This window comes from Plectrocnemia conspersa, unplaced genomic scaffold (genome assembly GCF_051122295.1).
Source record: "Plectrocnemia conspersa isolate PC_06_02 unplaced genomic scaffold, ASM5112229v1 ptg000010l, whole genome shotgun sequence".
Lineage (NCBI taxonomy): Eukaryota > Metazoa > Arthropoda > Insecta > Trichoptera > Polycentropodidae > Plectrocnemia > Plectrocnemia conspersa.
Genome location: NW_028277174.1, coordinates 9,117,637 through 9,141,871, shown reverse-complemented (window position 1 = coordinate 9,141,871; position 24,235 = coordinate 9,117,637). Strand labels below are relative to the sequence as shown.

Below are 24,235 nucleotides of genomic sequence, written 5' to 3'. Positions count from 1 at the left end.
AAAATATTTCACTTGTATTTTGTTTATGTTTTTTTACCACCAGTCATCGCGTTATTATTCAGTTAAAAAAAATTATTTTTTCTCTGAAAATCCCTCTTCAGTAACTGTCGTTATGTATTTTATGAATATTCATTTCAGCCACTCTTTTCGACACGTTTTATCTCGTTTTTTATTTTTCCCCCCATGAATACATTTTAATAAATGTGTGAAAATATCTCTGCATTCTGAATACGGTATATTTGTGTATGTGTGTGGAAAAAATTTAATTTCGCGAGGTGTAGGACACGACCATATCCCATTTTGTAACTTCTTCTAAGATAAAACTTTGTTCTGCCGACCTAGTAACACACGTGCTACTAAAGTATATAATTTGCCTAGTTTTCTCATTTTCGTGTTCGTATAACTAAGCGGTCGTGTCGAGTTGTTAGTCGTTAGTCGGCAAAGTTTATAAAAGCTTTACATTGATAACTATGATTATAAGATGTTGTGGTGCTCAACATCAAATACTAGTATTTCGGCCATTTTTAAATATCACAGGTGATATATATTTTTGCGATGCAACTCTGACTCCATGGAATATATTCTCGTCTGTGTTCTGCGTTTCTTACCGCATCTCTGCTATCTGTACAACTTTTTTTAAAATGCTGATTCGAGACGTCTCTAATGAATTACAAATGAGGATTTTTGTAAGTCAATTGCATCACTTCTAAGACACACCGACGAAATGTGTTAAAGGAGAAACGGCTTAGATGGTCAATCCGGCGATCGGTAACCTAAGCTTAAGAAGAACAATAGTATTATGCGCTGAATAGAATGTATTGTTTTGTTAGCGCACGTCCTATCCAAGTCAAGAGTAGTTTTTTTGGCGGTACTATTGGGTGATTAATGTTTCGGTACGGATATACTATTAGGTGGTCTGTGCAATATTTTAAATTATGAGATGTGTTGGTTTTTGTATTTCATTGATCGAAACGGTCATTAGAATGATCTCTAAATTATAAAAAAATTGTAATTGAAACCCCCAATATATAACAAAAAGAGAAGGAATAGGAATCATTTATATTTATACTGTATTTTCAAATAAAATTGGTACAGTTATAATATACAACATAAAACTTAGCCTTTAATAAATGCAATATATATTTCGTATGTAAGTTTATTATTAACAATTATGAAAATTTATGTAATTTTTGTATACAATTTTCAAAAATGAAATCAATGATTTTGACAACCTTGTTATAAAAAAAATATAAAAATCCTGAAAAGTTGATATTATCAAGGTAAACTAATTAAAATACAGGAATAATTCGTTAAAATGTAATTTTTTTCATATATTTTATTAAAATATTTTCACAAGTTAAAAATACATATAGCAGATAATATATTAGCTTTTTATATAATTCAATTTCCGAGAAAGCCAAAGGAGAAAATTCCACTTACCTGTATTTAGAACACATGCGACCCGTCTCGAGTTAAAATTTATCACTGTAAAACGTTTTCGTCATCTCATAATCACTAAGGAGGCACTATTGCTCAGCTGCAATTCGAAATAATTAACTTTTATTTATCATCATTATTTAACTGGGGATTAACTCGTCCTAGCCATTAGTATTAGTCACGGCAGGATCGCGGGTATTAAATTTATTACAATTGTACGCAAAGAGAGAGGTGACCCAAATCAACGCGACAGGGATCAAAAGCCAGAGCCAAAAAGCTGTAAGAGGCTTTTTCATTATTATTCCTTGCAAGACTTTTAGAAGAAACAGGTTGAAAAATCGCCGACGCGAATTATGAATAATGAACTGAGCAAAACGGAGGCAGAGTAATGGAAATCGCAAAGCGTTGAGTGAATTAAAGGTTGTTTTTATTTTATTATATTATTTTTTTACAAAACGACGCATAAGTTAATTAGATGCACAAGTTTTCTTAAAAAAATAATACTGTAGCATTTTGATATTTAATCAATTTTAACCTGGTCTAAACTATTTGCTGTATTTTAATAATATCTGATCAACTCACATTTTTTACAATTTTTTATTGTTTATCCTTGTTGATTTTGATATTTAAATCATTCTCTTAAGATAAATAGCTTCTTAAAGACTATTCTGTAGCATTCTTTTTATTATTTATACGAATGAATATATTTAACACATAGCTTAAATATATTCTATACTGTTGGATGGTTTACCACTTTGCCATAGATCGTTTCACTCAATCAATTACTCTTGGTGTTATTGTAGACAATTAACAAAATTTAGCCCTGCTTTTTGAATGACAAACTTATATTTTAATTAAAATTTTGATTTTTTATTATTAAAAAATATTGATATAAAATTTATAAGCAAGCAGATAGATCAAAAACTTATAAATTTATTGATTGAATTGAAAAATCTTCAAAACTTTTAAATTAAATAAATACGTCGACTACATGTTCCAATCAATCAATTTGATTGATTGCGTTATCTAATGTGTTTCGACGAATTAATTCAATTATCTGTGGTACGCTTTTAAATTAGGATATACGATATTGTTGACCTTTTGCACTCGGGAGGCGAGGCTCAAAAATATTTGATTACCGCTTATCCTTATATAACAGTTAATAATTATATTAACGAAAATTTTCCTTAGAGAGTGATCTTTTATTAACAATTATTTAAGCACATTTGTTAATATAGTAATTAAACAAACTTTTATTTTCATTATTTACTGTATAATTTAATGGATATATATGTATGTAAAAATAATATATTGATCGTAAATATAAAACACCAATCGTGTTGATTTTTAAATAAAACTATAAAATATCAAATATTCATATAGTCAATAAGATTTAAAATGAAACTTTGACAGAAAGTAATTTTATTTATAAAAGCAATAACTTTTCAATAAGATTCTTTGTGTGCTTAGTATTCGTCTGACGTTTTTTCATATGTAAAGTCAATATGAAAGTAATTTATTTAAATAACACATTATTTTTGTACGCTTTATTTTAAAGTGTTTTATTTCACTTATTAATTTAAATATAATAAAAAAGTAGTATGTATTTATTTTTGTCATGAAAAGTTATAAGTGTGCGATCAGTATTTGTCTTTTTATTTTTAAAACATTTTTAATACTCATTATTTAAGAATTTTCAGTAAAAGCTAGCTCAATTTTAATTATTCATTACGATATTTATTCGCAAGAATAAATATCATTTATTCTTGCGAATAAATAATGCATAACCTCTACGGGTCATGAAGACAAACAACATTTTTGTTTATTGCGCTTTTAACGAGTAATATGCGTAAATATTTTTTCTCTTATGTGCATTGCATCAATTTCAATATATGCTTTGTTTCTCACCGATGGCTTAAACCAGCGTTTCTCAACTATTTTTAAACGGTAGCACCCCTTTCATTTTTTTGTTGTTGATTACTGCACTGTTTTTGTATTTTAAATTCTGTAAAAATAAAAGGAATGTGCATGATTAAAAAATATTTACATATAAATAAATATACACATATAATCTATAATTATTAATTAGGAAATTGAGGTATAACTAATATAACATCTGCCAATAGCTGGTCATACATGCACGGATCTGTCCGTGACGGATGTCCAGCGGAAAAATCCGATCGTGTGTGGTGTGAAAAAACACAGTGTGTCTGTCCGCTGTCCGTGCTCAAAACGAACGGATCGGAAACGGACTGACGTGATTTTGTATTTGGCTCAGAATATATTAACTATTTTTTTTTTTAATGTTTTTTAGTCTTTATATCGGTTTTAGATCTCAAAACATCTGGTAGAGGCTAGTGGACTTTTAAGTTAGAACAGGCTTTAAATTTGTATGGTTCTTGTCGTCTTGTGAAACATGTGTCAAATGTTGAAAAAAAAATAAATGTATGCCGGAGAATTTCTTTGTAACGTATTTCTTTACAACTCTTTTAATTTACAACCTAATTTAATTAACCCTTAGTATATTTTGAACGTTTTAAATTTCTTAAATTCAAATTTTATATTATCCTAATTATTTTGGACCATATTTTACAATTGGATGTCATGAGATCTAGTATTAAAATATCTTAAGCTTATCTATGTTATAATATATTAGATCTTATTCGTTATAAAAGCTTTTATTTGGGTAAAGTGTTAAATTTTACTGAGAATATAACTATGGGTACAAATTAATGTGAAGCAATTTACTGTTTTAATTGCAATTATTTATTAAATTATTAACGTTGTATTTAAACGCGGAACACGTCAAATATTACATTGCCAGTATAATTCATTAATATCGTTCCACAATTTAATTGACATCATTGTGACAGTTTACGAAATTTACGCTGACAATCAATTACTGTCAAAGCTGCTAGTTAAAAATAATCATATTACACAGTTATTTATTTTTATACGTATACATTTATACAAATATATTATAATTATTTATTTAAAGTCTGTATTAAGCTTTTTAATCGACTAAAAAAGCCATTAACTTTATGCTTTTTGTACTAGTGTTAAAATTGATTTGAGTTTCGTTTTTTATATCGTTATAAGATATTTCTTGATAGGTTTTATGTTTAGCTTTTTCAGCAGATCTCTGTGAAGCTTCAGATGTAAAGGATGCTACTGCAACTTTATATCCATAGCTAACGCAAAATTGCCCTCTGAAAAATATATTTATGTTATTTTTTATTTAAAAATAGATTTTATTATATATTTAGATACAAACCTAACAGTTAGTAATTCCGTAGCTATTCCTAAACCTCGCAATTTTGGATGTACCGATAATCCAGCATCTCCCAGATATTCGGTGACATTAAATCTGTCATATATATCATTTCTATCACCTATACTTTTGAAAATTTTGAATAGTGAGTTGATAGCTCTTGATTTAGGCTGAAATATATAAAGAGTATATATAAATTTTACGTAGAAAACATTATTAAATTAAGGAAAAAATAAAACAATATAAATAAAATCATAAAAGATGTATATCTAATATTTTATGTCGATTAAACTATTTAAAATGTGTGTTATATTTCGCAGTTTATATCAGAATATAATCGTTTTAATATCTACACTTTTATTTCTCTCTTACCGTCTAAAGCAATTTAACGTTAGTTCAAGTCAGTTAATGTAATTATTAAAATAATCAAATTAAGTGACCAGATTAACATATAAGTAATAATAACTAATTATGTTAAAATGAAAATATTTTTTTGATGTAATTTTTAATTATTTAGTATCATAAAAAAAGAGTTTAAATACATACGTGTCTACAATTAGGATGAATAGATTCTTCGTTTTTTTTCTCCCTTATCATCACGTGAAAACCTAATATTTCAGGTTTTTCATTGATCATGTCGTAGTGCTTTTCCTCATCCATCAAACACACAATAACCATATTGTCTCTAAGCAGAAATTCGTTCTGCAATCGATGAAATTCTTCAATCGCTAATTCTTCACGTTCGATACCTTTATTTAATAATAAAACAAATATTGAACATTCATTGTTTCGGGAAGCCTTTAAATAATAATAGAGTTTATATATAAAAGGAAAGTTTTAATTGAAACTGAAAAAGGGAGGCCCTAAATAAATATTCCTTTGATATAAGATACACACAGATAATTTCTCCACACCCGGCGGCTCAATTAATATTGTTTGTTTTTTATGTCATTTGCCTCTCTTTATGTATGTTTTTAAGCTGGCGGACAATAGACTGCAAAAGCAATTAATTTTGCGTGAAAAATAAGCTTAGTTTCAGTTCTAAGTATATAATAGCAATGGACAATGGACAATGTAAAAGCAGCCTTTTATGATTTTTTGTAATGAATTTTATATTAATTATAATATATAGTATTTTGGTAATTAACATTAATGAATTAGAAAGACAAAACATTGATAAGCAGTTATTTAAATAGTAATCAACATATTTTTGTGTCATACAATGACATGAGTAGGTATTTGGTTCGATTTTTAGCATTGACATGCAATGGAAAAAAAATACATTACAAATTCATATATTTTTATTCTTAAGTTACTTCACTTTGGGACATTAAGATAATAACAATCATGTTAAAACAATATTTTTACAATATATACAATAATAAAAATCAATGTAAGCTATTTTTAAAAAATTTAATATATATTCATGAATATATTATTGTTTTATTTTAATTTTTTTGAGATATTTTGTGACCATTTGAGAATTCAAAGTATAAATTTATTATAGTATTTTTTTAAATGGCTGCTATAGACTTAGGTAATACCTAAATTTTACTTAAATGTAGTGTAATATATTTTTAATAAAAGTGGTAATAGTTCTTGAGTTGTACTTTGAAAGATATTTGATTGCAGTATACATTTTATTGTTAATATGTTATTTTTAAGTAGCAGGCGATTTATTTTATTGAACTTAATTAATTTTTTATTTGAAATTTTATATCACAGTGCTCTTGTAAATACACACCTATAATTTTACTTGCCAATAACTAGTTAATATATTTAATTAAAAGCAAACTTTGATACTCACTAGTTAATTTAGTAAATTATAAATTTAATATTAATGCTCAGAATTATATATTATTTTCTAGACACAATTTATTTTAGAAAGTCAGAATATTGGTTATTATATCAACTCGGAGAGTTTAAAATTAAAAATAGGCCTGATATCGACACTTTAAATATATACAATGCAATATAGTGTTCCGAATTTTATTTATTAAATTTATTATTATTCACATTTATAAATTAAAAATACATAAAATAAATTTTAAAATACTATTAAATCAATTAGTATTTTATTGACAGTAATAATTATTTAAAAAGTGGCTTGAATTTTTGAAGTAAATTAATAAAATACATTAAAATACTATTGTAAGGTTTGCACCCAAGTGCATATTTTTTTTATAATTTTGTGGTCATTCTAATGACCATTTGAATGACAAAAAATATGTTTCGGCCAATTTTACATTTTTTTTTGTTTTTCATACAATGAAAGAGAGATCCCTTGACCAAACAATTGTGGTTTTAATTGAAAACAATGCACGGACCACCAATAAAATCGTTATCGCCGAAAAAGACGCGCGTTAGGTATATAATACATTATATTTTGTGCATAATACCATTGTTTATTTTTTTTTGGTTACCAATCGCTTGAGTAGCCAACTCCAATTTATATTTCACGGTAATTTAAAAGTACTAAAAAAAATTTTTAAACTAAATTAAAACATTTTATAGTTATGATTTGTATAAATTTTATAGAATATATTCTATTATATAACTAATAATACTACGAAATGCAGGAATTATCGTATAGTTTTAACTTGTGGCAATACGAGGTTTTAATAATGTAATGACACATCCAACAATTTCGAACGAATACATATAAAAAAATACATAAAAAATAATATACGCAGCACAATATGTTGTACTGTTTTTTTTATGTATTTACGATAAGATTATCGAGTCAATTTAATGCCTGATATGTTGCAATTTTATAGTACGCCCACAATATTTAATTGAATATCTATATAACTAAAAAACCGATCTTGGAATCTAATAGTTGTAACTGACATTAAATAGCTTTAATAATATGATAAAACATGTATAAATAAAATAATAATATTATTTTTACAGTTTTTTAATATGCCTGATAAGATTATCAAGGCAATTTAAAATATGATAATAATGGTGTGTTGAATTTGTATATTATGCCTGTTTAAAACAACATAAATATATTATATAAAATCTATTTACCAATATTATTATTTAAAGTTTCATCCTTCATAAAGTACTCAACCATGAACTCCATCAATTCTGGATACAGTTCAATGGGACAATCCTGGATTTTCAGCTTCCAAACGGTCCCATCTTTAGTGGTCCTTTCAAATCTGGACCACACGTGAGGGAAACTCAAATTCTCAGGTCTGGAACCCATGATAACAATCACTTCTCAATCTTAAACTAAACGAGCACTTGAACGTTGAATTCGCTCTGAGCGAACGTTTACGACTATTCAACCGTTACTCAATACATACGTCGCAAGCGATCAGCTGCTTCGTTTTTTAATTTAAACATCATCTCAAGGCCAGTGCTTCTCAAAGCGCGATGCTAAAATAACATTATTTTGTGGCATTTGCGACAACGTTATCCAGCGTATAAGATAATAAATTGTTAACGGCTTAAATAAAGCCATTACGGTTAAAGTTGGTGGCGTTTACGCTTTTTCGACGAGTGGAAGAGTTTCATGTTAGATGTAATCAAATTGTGAGATAAACGTTGAGTAAAAGCGTTTAATTTTTCTTAATCTCGCCTTGCTTGTCTCTTTCGGTTAAATTAATTTGACTCGTTAAAGTTGAGTTAAGCAAAGAGTTTTAATAGTTTAAAAATAGCACCTATTTATCACACCTTATCAATGATTTATATACAAAGTATAAAGTAAACTAAAGGAGGTAGGATTGTATTTTTAATTTTATGAGGAAATATCTCGATATAGTCAAATAAATATATGTCATCTATATTTAAAATCTTTGGTTTAACCTTTTAAATTTAAACTGTAGTCAATATGTTAAATATAGGCAACACAAGTCGTCTGAATATATTGCCACATGAGAAATTCCTCAAAAATGGTTTTTTCTGCTTATTATTACTATTAATAAATATATTCGTAATTACAAATTTATTTAAATAGATTCCATTAATGATTGTAAATTACTTTAATTTGATATTTAAAATCTGTGTGCATAGTTATTCGTTATGTCATTTTATGACATTTGAGAATAAGAACAATCTATAAATTTGATTATAAAATGCTTCATATTACAGAAGTGGTAACCGGTTTGGTTGTGCTATTTCAAAAGGAGTATAGATTCCATCAGTATAATCACTTTTTGAGCATGCTTTTATGGTGCGATTACTAAAGAATACAACAAACTATCTTAAAATAGAGAAGGTTTAAAAATGGTTTCTTTAATACATGTCGATGAGGGAATATAAATAGTATCCATTTTTATTTCGCACAAAATTCCTAGGGGGTATGCTGGAATGTGATTTTCTCATGTCGCGTCGACAAGTATGCTTAAGAAGTCACTTCTTCATGTTGCTGGTAATAAATATTCACTATCTGGAAATTCTAGAAAAACTTTGTTTTAGTGTGCCACAATAATAGATACAACTAAATCTGTCGAATAGTATTGATTTGTGGTCTAGCCTAAGAAAGAGTATTTAACGATTGTATATAGTTTAAAAGTTAAATATAATACGTTACATATATTATATTTAAAATATAGTGAACGTAACTAGATATTGCTAATTAAAAACGATTATTGCACTGATTGTAATTAGCTTAATAGAGATTTATATACTGAATTACTAGATTGATTGAAACCTCCATTGTTAATTAGCGCAACGTGATTTACATCATTCACGCAAACAGATAGAGAGTCCTTGTTATCAAGAAACCATAATTAATAAATAACTGAATATTACACTAATATTTGCTTATTATTTATATTTTGCTTACAATACTCATTCAGTTATTTTCTACTAAAAACTCCTGACGAGATTATTTTTTCATTGTGTACATATTTAATATTGATTGTCTATGTAAAGCTTAAAGATTGAATATATTATGCAAAGTTTAAAACCACCGAGTTTTTTTTTATTTAGTAAGTTATAATTGGTTTCTAATAATACGCATTTAACCATTGATCTTTCTTGCGCAACCAATTCACGATAAATATTCATCATATGTCAGAGTTATAAATATCAAATTGGCAGTGTTTAAGTGCTTGTAAAATGTATTGCAAAATATATGTTTTATAATGTAAAATATAAAAATTTATATTATATATGTACGACGTGATATATTTATATTGCTTAAACGCAAAAGAAACAATATTTTTATAAAATGTTATTAACGTATTTTTACTGCGCTAGCATTTTTTTTATTATTATGAATATTATTTATTTTATATAGAATGATTTCCATACATTATTCGTTAAATTTTGATATATCCAATGAATGGTAAAGAGCCTAATGGTGGTGCTATAGTAAATCGTATTAGTATATACTATTTTTTGTCTACGGCGCGCTGACCGCATGCTCTTATCTCTCACTCACTCTCGTCACTTAACTCGCGAGCAATTGAGAGGGACATTATCTTACCACCCGCGCCAAATTTCTGTATTATACATTTTTTTAAACACCATATAAACAGTTTAAAACAAAAAAATTGAACCTGTACGATAGATAGTATACATCGCCTGTGTTCTAATCCCATATGCACCATATTTTTCTTAGAGATTTCTTAGAGATCAGAATTAGTGATTATTATAAAATTATAATTCCCTTCAATCACAACAGATTTTTTGAATTCACGGACGAATATTGTAATAAATATTATAAATATAATCATTTATCGATTTTAAGATTTAATATTAAATTATAAATAATAAAATAATTGGCACTGATTTCAGTCGGGTGTCTTAACTTACTTAGTACTTGTTGATTGTGTTTACCCCGCTGTAATGCATTGGGCTAACGTTATATATTGTAAATCATGCTACAACGCAAAATTTACAATATATAAGTAGATATTAAAACAACTGGATCACATCGGGATGTTTTTAATATACAATAATCAATTATCTATGGCGAATGTTTTCAATAAAAGTCAAGAGTACAAGCACTTAATCTATAGATTAGTAACTGAAAATACAAAGTACGTAGTATACAAAGAAAATAATACAACACGAATATAAACCAACATTAACAGTTTAAGTGCTTTGAACATTATTTGCTTTAAGTTATTTAGAAAATGAAGAGTATCGTGCATTATTCGCTTTTGGAATCGAATTAAATAGTTACAGCTGCATGTAGCTGCATAATAGCTTAAAAAGAAATATATTTTTTTTGTTAACAGACACAGGGTTGTTTCAAACTACGATATATATTTCAGAACATAGTTATTGATGCCATTGAAAAAAAGATGTCAAACATCAATAAAGAAAGTCAGAACAACAACTTATGTAAAGCGTACAATTATTTAATTCACATATATTTTTTGACACAATTATTTAAAACCTTACTATGTTATTAATAAAAGATTATGGAATTTTAGTTTTACACAATCATGACAATTTATTTAATTTCAAGCTATAAAATTCAATGCAATTACTCGTGCCACAGTTCTAACCACAGTGAAAGCAAATAAAGAGCACCCATATATTATTACTCTCTATGTACGTTTCATTTTATGCATTTCCCTCGCTTTATATACCCAGATCTTGAGAAGAATGGAGTTGTAATCATATAGAAGTTTTATGTACATACCCTCGCACATTTATACATATTATATGTATGAACGTATTTCCGAAAAGCATTATTTGTATTACAAGTTATATTAATGTATGCATTGATAATTGCGTTTTAGTCAAAATTAAATCGTGTAGAATTTTCTCCATATAAAATTTGATGTACACTTCTCATAAAAAAATAATCACCAGTTTAGGACTCCTTTAAATGAGATAATATTTTTTTTATTGCACTTTACAGAAAACAGAAACTTACGTTATTCGTATTGTGCATTATAAATACTGATTAAACATTCAGTTTAGATATCGGACAGTTTAATCTAAAATTTGTTACGGAAAGTTACCTGACATTTGATAACTGTTATTTGTTTGCATTGAGATAGATAAAGATAAATACTGTCAAATTCTGATCGGCTGATACGAAGCCTTATAAGATTTATATTCTTCAGTGTGTTTTTCGTGTTCACATGAAAAGCATATGTCTTTTTAGCTGATAATACAATGTAAATTATTTATTCGAATATGAAATAACAAAGCTATGAGCAAGCTATAGTGAACCAAATTTTAAGTCTGCTTGTTATTATTTGTATTTAAGAATCAATTTTGCCCGAGAAAGAATTCAATAAAATAAAAATAAAACAGAGCATAAGAGAGTAATTGCTTAAAACAAATATGCTGTTTATAGGTAGCTTGATTATTTTTCTTCTTGGTAGTTTTGTTTGAATACTGTAAAGTGTAATTCACCTAAGTTTGCTTCTTTTCAATTTTTCTTATCTAAATTACATTATATTACACTTAGTACATGTGCAAGTCATAAAGCAATAAAAAAGATTCAATATTTTTATCTGTATGTTAACTTTTAAGTACCTATGCAATCTAGTATCTTTCCACTTATTTAGATAAAATTATATATTTAAAAATAATAGACTGTATAATAATATTTTATCTACGTAAATATTGACTGGGAATTTAATATAATGATTAAAAGAACTATAAATTATTTTAGTTAAATAAAGACAATTATTTATTTTGTTTACAGATTACATATAGTAGTACATACCAGTAATCTAAGTATTTCGCTGGTCCTTCGAACCACCGGGAAGTCGCATTTCCAGCGATGGTTAAGGTTACGCATGTATATGAAATAGTGATATTTGATTTATATGTCTCTAGCCACGTGCTATTACAGTCATATATACCTTATACAGCCTAAATGACAATGTATAATTAAAATTAACTTAATAATTACAAAAAATATTTAAAGAAAAAGTTGGTGCTCGCTGTTACTAATCTAGAGTGGCCTGTTCCTATTATCAAGAATATAATACTAATTGAAACTGAAATACCTTAATCACTGTCGTCGTAGATAGAACTTTATCTTTAAAGAATATTCAAAATAGTGTCGATTATATTATTATTTATTGCAGTATCTACAGTAACCATATTTTATTAAAAAAATATAAATATTGTAAGGATCATCGAGTTGCAATTAAATATTATAAAAATATATATATTTTTTTACGATTCAAGTGTAAAAACGGCGTTTTAGCGACGTATCCTTAAATAATATTAAGGACTATGAACCAGTTTTATATTTTTAACGTGTATTATTTGCGAACGGCACAAAGAAAGAAAAAATACGTCATTTTAAAAAATAGCTGACCGTGTTGTAAGCATATTAAAACACGTACCTTTAAATTCCATTGTTGCCAGATTTATGCAATCCAAGATGGTCTTATTATATTATGAGATAAAAACGACTTTATCCCATTTCTTATAAGCCAAAATACTGCCAAATAAAATCACATCTACTTGAGAATTTTACTGCCAAATCTTAATTATAACTTGAACTTCTTCTCACTACTTCACTTCCGACATAAATATAAACGAAAGTTTGACTCTGAGCTTGTTAAAAGCCTAGGAAAATTGACACAGATGACACCATCAAAATCCAGAGAAAAGCAGTTGCTTTTACCTCATTTTGACTAAGTTAACCAGTCATACAGTTTATATTCATTAAAAATATTTCATTGAAACAACAGTTAAATACAAGAAATAATTACTAACTATATATTGAGTTACAAGACTGTGAGTCTGTGAATCAGTGACGTACATTTTATTAATTAATTAATTAATTTATTTTATTTTATACACAATTGAGTTCAATTTTATTTTAATAAAATATATTATATTTCATTATGATACATATCCGTTAAGGAAAATTAAATAGAGTTATAATTATATAAAAATCACTAATTATACTAAGATACACATTTGATTTAAACCCAGATAAACTTATACTTAGTCCTCAACATAACTTAAAGATTTTACGATGTGGCAATAACGACCTAGCACGTATTTTTATTTTATTATCTATTTATTGCATACATTTTTACGACTGGAATTTCAATTTTAATACTTAGAAATAATTTATGAACCATAAGCTTATTGGTAAAGCAAATATTTTATTCAGAGTTATTTAAAACGCAATACTATGGAATATTACCATATCACTAGTCAAAGTCTCTTAACATTATTATATAGCATTATGTAATTAGCAATGGATTCGTTAACTGTTTTAAAGAAAAAAAAATATATAGATTAAAATCACAAGTTCTTATAATATCGATAATTTATTATGATTGACAAAAAAAATGTATACTTCGCTCAATTAAATTTTAGATTTATTCATTTCGGTACTAAATGACAAAAATAAACAAACCGATTTCCGTAAGCACTGAAAATGATCTTTTAAATATAAATGTATTTTTTCAATGATAAAGCTCTTTGATATTGGTATATATTTGTATCACTGAGAGCTTTCCGCGAAAGCTTCAAACAAGTACTTAGTTAAAAAATGTTTGTGAGCTTTCAAATGTAACGATTGAATTAAAATATTTATACATGGGAACTAAAAAATTTAATTTTAATTAAAGAGCAAACCTTTTGACACACAAATAATTAAAATTATTACAATGTTTTAATTAAAAAGATGTATATCTAAATAAGACACAGACAACTTCATCAAGAAGATTACGTCTGCTGATTAAAGAATACACGTGTAGTTTACGATGTTGGACGCGTTTGCTGAAAATTCCCTTGAAACTCACTTTAAAGCATGTAGTACTATGGATAGGATACAAGTCGTGTGTTGCCAGGGTTGCTGGCATAAACACGAGAATCATGTTTATGTAGGATTATTTCCAGACGAGACTCGGGGAAGTTTTGCAGCGTTTGTAGAGAAGGGGAGAGATTTAAAAGCAAAGTCGAATAAGTCACAATCGCGGCTCTAAATAAGACTCGTCGTTTGTAAAAACTTTTCTCAAGATGGTCTCGGCGGTCCATCTATATTTTGCCCTCTGGGTGGGCAGCTAAAAAGATTTACATTTTTAAAGATAATGAAAAAAATTGTCTTATAAAATATATGCATGAGTATTGGAAAAAGGTATACTTGATGAATCTTATTGGTTTATCTTCTTCAGACAACCTTTATTCTTACTCAACATATATGTTTTCCCAAACCGGAAAATCAATATTTTATATGAAGCAATAACTATTTGATATTTGCTTACAGGACATTAATTAACTCGTCATGAAAAACAATCTTTTGAAAAGAGCATAAGTACCTGGTATACTAAACATATACTCCATGTATTTTGTATCAAATATAATTGCGTAACTAATTGAATTATTCGAACCATTTTACTTGACTGTTTATTTTATTATTATTAAAGAATTATAACTCCTCAGGCAATCACCGCCTGATAAAATAAATTATCTACGTTTTATTCTAAGAGCATTCACAAGTGTATTAAATTTTTGCGTATGTATACGATAGGAGTATTGATTACATTTTATCGTATACATATGTATATCGTATAATAAATACTCCCATTACATAAATATATATAATTTTATTATCTTCTAGGGTCATTTTTCGTTTATTTTAAATATTCTAGGGTATTTTTTATGTACTTCACAATCAAAAACAAAGTTCTTCCAGAAACTAAGGATTGTGTTTATTTTCTACCAGAAGCTTAAAGAATTGATTTGATGAGACTCATCAACGAGACTCAAGGGAATCATATCCTAGCATACATTGTAGGAATTTTGTGAGAAATAAAAATATATAATTTTCATATTCCCTTATGTCCAGGTATCTATTTGAAGCAGAGATGCATCTGAAGCATACTTATGAGAATGCTTTAGAATACTTTATCTAGTGATTATATAATAGACACAGGTCTATAATTCTCTATCATTGCTGTTTTTCTATTTATATAAGGGAGTCACTTTCATAATTTTCTAAACATCGGGAAAACTTTTTGTTTTCAACAATAGATTGAAAACAAACAACAGGAGCTTGAATGAAATCAGGACCAGCCGATATTTTCGTCTTTATTTTCATAACACTATACTGTAAATCAGAAACTGTGAAACTATACATCAATAGAGATACTGAAATGTATATTTTCGATTTGTTGTCGTCTTAATTTGAACTCGTTGGAGTTGCCTCTAAAGTATTTTTTTCACCTTATGCAATAAATTGACTGTTGCGTCTTTCTTCGTTATTGCCAATAATACTCTTCTATATTGCAGTAATATATATTGACACAAATGGTTTGTTAAATAAAGCTTTTTGTATGTGAACAAAGCTCAAATACCTTTTATACAATCACTAGTAAATAACTTTTCTGTATATTCTCTCCTAAATTAAAATAATTATTATTATTGCTAAATTACATTAATAAACCAATACTTTGGGCACACGACATTTACAGAATAATTTAAATTATAAACGGCTTAAAAGTATTTTTAAAACGCTTTTAATTTATTAAATGAGCATATTACGATTTAATCCTTAAATATATGGGTTTGGTCATAATAATGAGGCACCCAAATAAATGTATTATATCCTAAAAAATAGTCAAAATATAAATAAAAACAAATCAATGTTGTTTCAAGTGTTGAGTTTAAGCCTATTTTTAATATTTAGTAAGCTTACCTTTAGCTTTAATTATAGCTGCAACACTTTTTGGCATAATGTCAACTAATGACAGATGGATGAAGACATCTACAATTTTTCTCGCAGCTCAATTTTGGATTTGTATTGTGTTGGGCAACCTTTCCTATTATTTTTTTCCATAAATGATTCGGTGAAGGTATAGGCCATTCTAAAAGCGTCAAACCCACTGACGCAAATCAACCTCTGATTTTTAGCGAAGTATGATATGGAGCATTTTCTTTCTGAAATCGGATGGTAATGTGGTCTATGCTTAGCGATTTTTTCCAGTAAGAATCCATTAAAGTAAATTCCAACATTTAAATATAAATATCACTGTTCATACTATCATTGCATTGGTTTCCTACCCCTGCAACCTTAGACCATAACACTTCCGCCACCATATTTAACTTTGGGTACTACGCAATCAGCTGGATATTCTTCTCTGACTATTCGACGCACGGTAACGCGCTCTTTCTATTAAATATCGTTCTAAGAGCTTATAAATATTTTTATTTAATGTAGATTAAGGGTCGCAATGGTGGCAAGCTCTTTAGATCGAAGTTTTATGATTTTAAATTTAAGCTTTGAGTCAAATATTTAATTTTTTTACCTCTCAAAATATTCATTTAAGATTTTTGTAATATATTCACGATTGGTTTAGGAAGTTCTAAGCGTACATATGTTAACATTTTTTTAATTTTTGGGATATTTTTTGTATACAAAATAAAAAGAAACGGGCTGAGCAATCTTCCCTGAGGCGCTCAAGCTAGAACTTTACGCGGTATCGAGTGTTCTTTACTTAATGAGACACTATGATCGTATGATCGTAGCAGAAAGTCAGGGGTTTTATATTTGTATAGTTTATGAATTAATCTTTATTATAGTTTTTCATATTTAAATTAGCTCGTACGTTTGTCATTAAATTATCAAGTTGATATGTTATTTAGTGATTTTTGATGAAACCATAAATTTAATTCCTAAAGATTTTTTAAACGCAAAAGGATTATTTTCCCAAATATTTTATTAAATTAAAGGATCCTTATCGGTTTTTTTATCGGATGAGCTTTTTTTATTATATATTGGTCCGGATATTGGTCCATTTAAGGCGAAGTTCCAAAATATGTATTAAACTAGAGCTTGGAGCCCAGGTTTTGACGCTAAATTTTCATTATACGTTACTGGACAAAGTTTGTCTACGTTTTGTAAATATAATTGATTCTGTTTTATTAAGCACTTGTTAAAATAGTTGTATCGTCAGCGTACAATAACTTCATCGACAGTATTCATATATATATTTTTTTATAATGTTTACGATAGCATAAAAAATAAGAATAAACGCAAAATATGCTATATAAAACGTGTACATGCATATGTTATAACACTTTAAAGTTAATATTAATCCTTGTAATTTTGCATATTAAATGTTATCTTCGTAATTATCCGTTATCTTGTCATAGCAACGCAACGGTTTGCATAATGTATATCATAAACCGTTATAAAAACAAGACTGTTACTTGAGAATATTTCTAAGATGTTTTTTTACATTAAGATGATGAATATTAAATAGACAATAATTTTTATAATGACTAAATAATGATATTTACAATATAATTACAATGTAAAACAGTGGCGATTGAAAGTCAATTAGAATTAATTCGCAGGTTCGTTGTTAATTATTTGGTGAATTGCGAAGCCCGTCGCCGCTAACTAATTACGAATTTAATATGAATTCTATTAATATTTGGTCTTTGGCAACCAACCAAAGTTGGTCCCTTTAATGTTGAAGTTTATTATATAGACGCAGGTGGAAGATACAAAACCCGACTGATTACCCAAATTGGACGAAAGCCTGGAAGTGGTTTGAGCCTATGGCTATTCGATACATACCTACTAACCAAAGCCTTATCTCTGAGCCGTATGGCATTTGGCTTTATTTTCCATCATAGTAACGTTGAGGTACATGTCCTTTTTCCGACGGGATGAAGAAAGAGTTTATCGTTTCTCGCACTTTTATAATCAACGAACGTTGTGCTGTAAGTCATCAAGTCTGATTGAAAAATAAGAAAGGTAAATGTGATTTTTTTTATAATATATAGTATATTAAATTGCAGTTGATACTGTGACAGTATAAATTATCTGTAGTTAAATGAGAAGATTTGTAAATTCATCATCTGCATATGACAATGCTCAATTTTATACCTCGTATGAATGATACACATAAACAAAGGAAATATATTTAATTTTTAATAATAATAAAAACCAATTAAAAACAAGTATTCAAATATAAAACAAAATAGTCGATAGTAACGTGACAACGGTTATAAACAATTTTGCTACGCGACAATAATTTTCATTATGTTGTAATGTGCGTTGTTTGATTTGCCTGAATTTAAATATTCGGATTGCAAATTAACTAATTACATAATGTGTGTATAGATTAGAAGAATAGTATAACAATATTAAACTATAAACAATCTTTGTGTTAAAATCTTCAAATTTGGAGAACGAACTCCGAGGCCGAAATGTGAGTTTTTTCTTTAACAATACATAAACATTATTATTGATTCTGATTTAATGCACTATTCGTTAGATTTGACTGAATATAGTTACTCGAACTGCAAATATATACTTTGTACTTATAAGGATTGAGGTTAATGTCGATCAAACTATAAAAAGTGAGTTTTTTGATTTGTAATACATAATAATTATGATTTAATGCACATATTCGTTTGATTTTAGTGAATTCGAATTGAAAATAAAGCAAATACGTTTTAAATGTGAACATGTAATATATACTTGGTACGTATTGGATTGAAAGTTATGTCAAGAAAATGTCGATCAAACCATATAAATGCTAATAAAACCTAATTTTTATCTATTGATATTTGGAGATACTACGACAACCGAAGAACAAAATTAATGAAAGTTTCCGTAGAGGATTAAACATGAAGATTGGCATCTCTTCTTCAACTGATAATTTGTCATATTTTAATTGTTTGCCATACGTAAATGTTATAGGTTCTTTCATTGCTTCTGAAAATTAACTGTAAGTGATACTTTATAATAAGTAAAATGTAACTTTTAGTTTAAACTAATATGAGATTTTTCATTATTACTTCCATTGTAATATGTTTCATTAACCTTGGTATGTATATCTTTAATTGCCAAATCACTGCTGTTTGTCTTTAATATTTGATCGTAAAAAGTCACTAGTGATATTGTTAGAATAACCGAACCAACCAAACACTTAATGGCGCACTCATAATTTAAAGTTTTAATAATATTGTATATAATTACAAATGCTACATCATTTTGAATCATCTTCAATTAACACTTTGTAAGAAAAATGCTGTGATTATAACATATATCACTGTTTATTTAATCGCACTAAACTGTGCGTGACGCGTGCTTGACAGATGACAGAAGAGTTGTCATATGTAAGCAAATTTGACAAATTTGGGTCCGGTATTCGCACACTCGCTAGCTTGCCATGAATTCTTGCAATGCAATTCAATGTCAAATTTTTGCCTAATTCTCAAAAGGAGTGTCTTTAGATATGTTCCTAGTTAAAGTTGTACGAAAAGAAAAATATATCAGTGATATACAGCAGTGATTCCAATATGTATAATTATTAAATTCAATTATTAAATTATAATTTTATATATTAAAAAATATTTTTTTGTAATAATTATTTTTATATAAATATATTCGGGTTATGGAACGAATCATCTCGAGTTTCAAATATATCTTATGGGGAGTTGTTTTAAAATACGAGCTCATTTCCGTAACGATTATGCTCGTAAGTCTCTGTTCCATTGTGCAACTGTTCACAGTGTCAGATGTGTCTATATATATAGCTTTTTATTAAGTATTAGGTATTTAAAAATATGTGACTTTTATCTTGTAAAATAAATATAAATTTTATCGTTTCAGGTTCAGCGGAGATTTACTGGTGAGCATCTGCAGTGCCCTCCAGGGCCGTCGAGCTGTGGCTTTAGTAGTCACTGGACGGTCCGCGGCCGCCGCTTCTGCAGCTCTGGCCGCCGCTCGAGCAGGAATACCAGTTTTAAGAGCACCACCAGCCAGCTACTCAGCAGCCGTTAACTTCAAAGATACTTTACCACTGGTGAGTGCTTTTAACTTTATTAAAACAAGTGTTCTAGTATCGGTTATCACAATGGTATTTTATAATAAACTACGTGCATAAATTACGGGTGCAAGTTGCATAAACTTTGTTTCCCCTAAATCACTCTTGGCACGGCAAATAGCTAAGATTTACTAAGCGCTCTTGGGTTTACCCGATTCGGTTGCATAAGTCTGAATATTCAATGTTATCGCAGTAGTAATTTCAGCGAGTGGTTTCCATTTTGGTTTGTACGAATGAATTTAATGCCGTGTGAACTATGATATTGTTGCTGCGATAAAATATAATATAAGTAATGAAGGAAAATAATTTTCAAATACTATAAAGATAATTTAATATATTTAAAATCTTTATAGTTAAAAGTTCTAATTCCGTTTTATTAACTATTGTATTTTAGTATTATATACAGATAACATTATACTATTGATATCTCTCTTGATATGTTGAGAGAATTACCATATAAAAATTTATTTAAAAATAAATTATGGATTATATTAGTAAAAAAAGTGGTATTGGCACACAACGTTATATAGTAAAATGGAACATTAGTTGACTTTTAATATATACTTGTATCTATACGCGATCGCTATTTTGCTATTAGTGAGCGTCTTTAGTGATTAACGAAGTTCTTACTATAATTATGAATCAGCTGTAAAGTTTAGCAACTATTTAAGGTCTTTGGTTCAGAAATTAGTTACTTCCAAATTAATTAATAAAAACTAGCTTTTGTGAATCGATAAATTCACAGCTGAATAGCTTTTAAATATGGTATATTAACTGCTGTTTTGTGATAAAAAAGCATGAGTAAAAGCTTCAGATATAGCTCTAGTAATATTTATTAAAATAATAATATTCCAATTTTATATAGTAAATTACGATAGTGACTCCCATACATAAAAATAGAAACAAATCAATAAAAGGGAATTATAAGCCTGTCTAGATTTTATCAGCACCAGTTCAGGTATATGAGATTATTCTTCATAAGCATGCTTCAAACTATATCGAAAGATTCTTGATTATGTAATTGCACGATTTTGGTGTATCGTGATCAATAGGAACAAATCTGCTCTGTGTTTTCAATTTTGTGACAAAAATGTCATCTACACTGATTTTGCGAAGGATTTTTAATCAAGTTTGTCATGCGTTAATTTAAAAAAAAAATGGATAGGTTTTATTTTTTCAACAAAATGATTAATTTTGTTTGTATCATACTTTTCAAATCGTCGTCAATATGTTCAATATGGGCAAAACCTAAATGGTCAGAATACATTGCCATATCAAGGTTATAATCTTGACTATTTAAATTTCTACTAATTATTAATGATAATAAGAGTTATTTGTAATTACAATTTTTTTAATTTTTGCAGATGATCTTAAATATTTCTAAAATGAGATTTTATTAAGGATTGTAAATTACTTTATTGAATGTTAAAAAATTAGCATCAGTAATTTCATTCGAAGGTCAAAATGGCACAGTCTTTAACGTCTCAGAATAGTTACACTGAGGTTGCAGGTTCAAACCCCAGCAACAGACTCGAATTTTCGTTTAGAAAAATGCGCTAATATTAAAAACCAGCACAAGTTGCAAAATGGCATATATTGATTATAAATTAAATTACACATAATAATTTATAATTAATAACATAGATTCTCAAACTATCAGTCTGGTGGTTAGTACTTATTTGTAAGCATCCATTATTTTCATTGATTGACTCAGTTGGTATAGATAGATTTACACCGTTGTTAGAAATAATTTAAAAAATATCAAAAAAATATTTCAGAACAAAATAACATCTAAAATATATTGTGTTACATTGCACAGATGTGTCTTACTCAAAGAGAAAAAATTCCATTCACCTATATAAAGAAATACAATTTGGTTATAAAAAACATGTGTAACTTGTACGCAGTACTTTCGAGTATGCTTTAATAATTTGGTTGTTTAAAAATGCAACTGATTCCCTTTTAATAGTAACAAAAAAGGTTGCTTAGAATATAAATATTATCCATTTGTATTTATCAAAAAGGTATAATTTAATATTATTAATAAACTGGGTACTAAAAAAACCACCGGGATACGACTTGATAAATGGAAGAATTATGAAGAAACTACCAACGAAGGCCATAAGATTTATGACCATTTTATATAATACAATAATCAGGCTCAACTACTTCCCAGCCCAACAGAAAGTGGCTCAAATAATTCTACTACTAAAACATGGAAAAGAGCCAGAGAATGTCACATCATGTGGACCATTAAGTTAGCTACTGATAATGTAAAAAATACCAGAAAGGTAAATATTAAAAATAATGCAGCAAAGCTAAATATAAATATATTAAAATCAAAAAGACCAGCTGCAAAGGACATATTAATAGCAAATCTTGCAGACGATACAACAATCATAGGATCAGAAGTGAAACCTAAAGTAGCAGAAAAGATACTACAAGAACATTTAATCAAGATACAGGCGTGGCTTTGAAAATAGAGGATCAAAGCCAAAGAAAACACATCTCTTTATGGTACATTAAGCTAAGCAGGGACACCTGTCTTCCTGTCTTTCTCAATGGCAAAGCAATTCCGACATCAACCAGTGCAAAATACTTAGGGATCCACTTTGACAGAGTTTTGACTTGGAAAACTTACATTTAGAAGAAGAGTAAGCAACTGGAACTTCGTAAGCTGTATTGATTAACAGTTCGTGATTTAAAATTATCATCAGAAAATAAAGTACTTATATACAAAACGATAATGATGTCAGTATGGACCTCAAAACTCAAGTATGGGGTGCTTAATTTAGGTCAAATTTAAATATTATACAAAGGTTCCCAAACAAAGTGCTTCGTAAACTAGTTAACGCTCCTTGGTTTATTCCAAATTTTATTGGCAATGATTGCAAGTGCGAAAGAGTTTAAACTGTGATAAAAAATCTGTGCGATAACTTTATAAAATAACTAAAAATACTCCATAATAATCTATCTATCCGGATTCTAGAATAATTAAGATTTTATGCGATAGCATTCCTAAGTATTCTTTGAAGTACTGAATGCAAGTACTTGCAAAAACAACTCACCAATATGCCCAGCTAATCGACTTTTCAACTGTTAGATAGTATTGATTTATTCTCATCTGCAGTTAGTATTATATATAATCTAATTGCTTTTGTAAATATAGTTTTATATATTTCAGTAATATGTATAGTTTTTTATCTATACATTTTACATACATTGAAAATATAAATGACACTAGTACATTGCAAGTATTATCTTGTCTATGTAAGTTGGCAATGATTTTTGTCATAATCTTATTATATTTAATTCGCAGAAAATAAAAGATTATTTTATATTAAGTGTCACAACAATTGTTAGAAATATAGTTACTTTACTACCGAAAATGTTTTTGGTATGTTTAACGATCGGAACCAATTCGACAATTCGCTTTTAATCTTCCGCCGGAAACCGGAAGTGCGGTGAAATATCATAAGCCATCGCAAATTACAGGAAGAGACTTTCACTTTCTTTCTCCTATTTTATATTTGTCATATTAAAAAAGTATAAATCTGGCAAATTGGACCTGGCACAGCGTGCACCAGATGTCGCCGATGCAATTTGTCTGTTGTGACTTTTCCTAAAACTCCTTCTCTTCAGGAGAAAACGCTTTTTTCGTAATATTGCAGCACGCAAGAGCTCACGGAGGTATGTGCGAATTTGAGGGGAAATGTCTGTTGGGATTTCGTGGAAAATTATATTGTGTCAAAGTACGAGGCGCTCTCTACAATATGACGCAAAA

General features: G+C 28.1%; 2 protein-coding genes across 2 annotated transcripts in view; one reads left to right on the top strand and one right to left on the bottom strand.

Annotated features, from left to right (window-relative positions):
* The window catches only part of LOC148230562 (uncharacterized), a 243,250-nt gene that overhangs the window by 70,162 nt on the left and 148,853 nt on the right, over positions 1-24,235 (top strand). The window contains exon 3 of the mRNA XM_088194636.1: positions 20,238-20,430. Coding sequence (XP_088050762.1) covers positions 20,238-20,430 — 193 coding nt within the window. The remainder of the gene's footprint in view (positions 1-20,237; positions 20,431-24,235) is intronic.
* LOC148230565 (uncharacterized) lies at positions 4,181-8,035 on the bottom strand. Its single transcript, XM_088194641.1, has 4 exons — positions 7,742-8,035; positions 5,255-5,457; positions 4,712-4,878; positions 4,181-4,646 (listed from the first exon to the last, which is right to left on the bottom strand). Exons 1-4 carry the CDS (start codon positions 7,920-7,922, stop codon positions 4,451-4,453), a joined length of 747 nt encoding a protein of 248 aa, XP_088050767.1. The 5' UTR covers positions 7,923-8,035; the 3' UTR covers positions 4,181-4,450.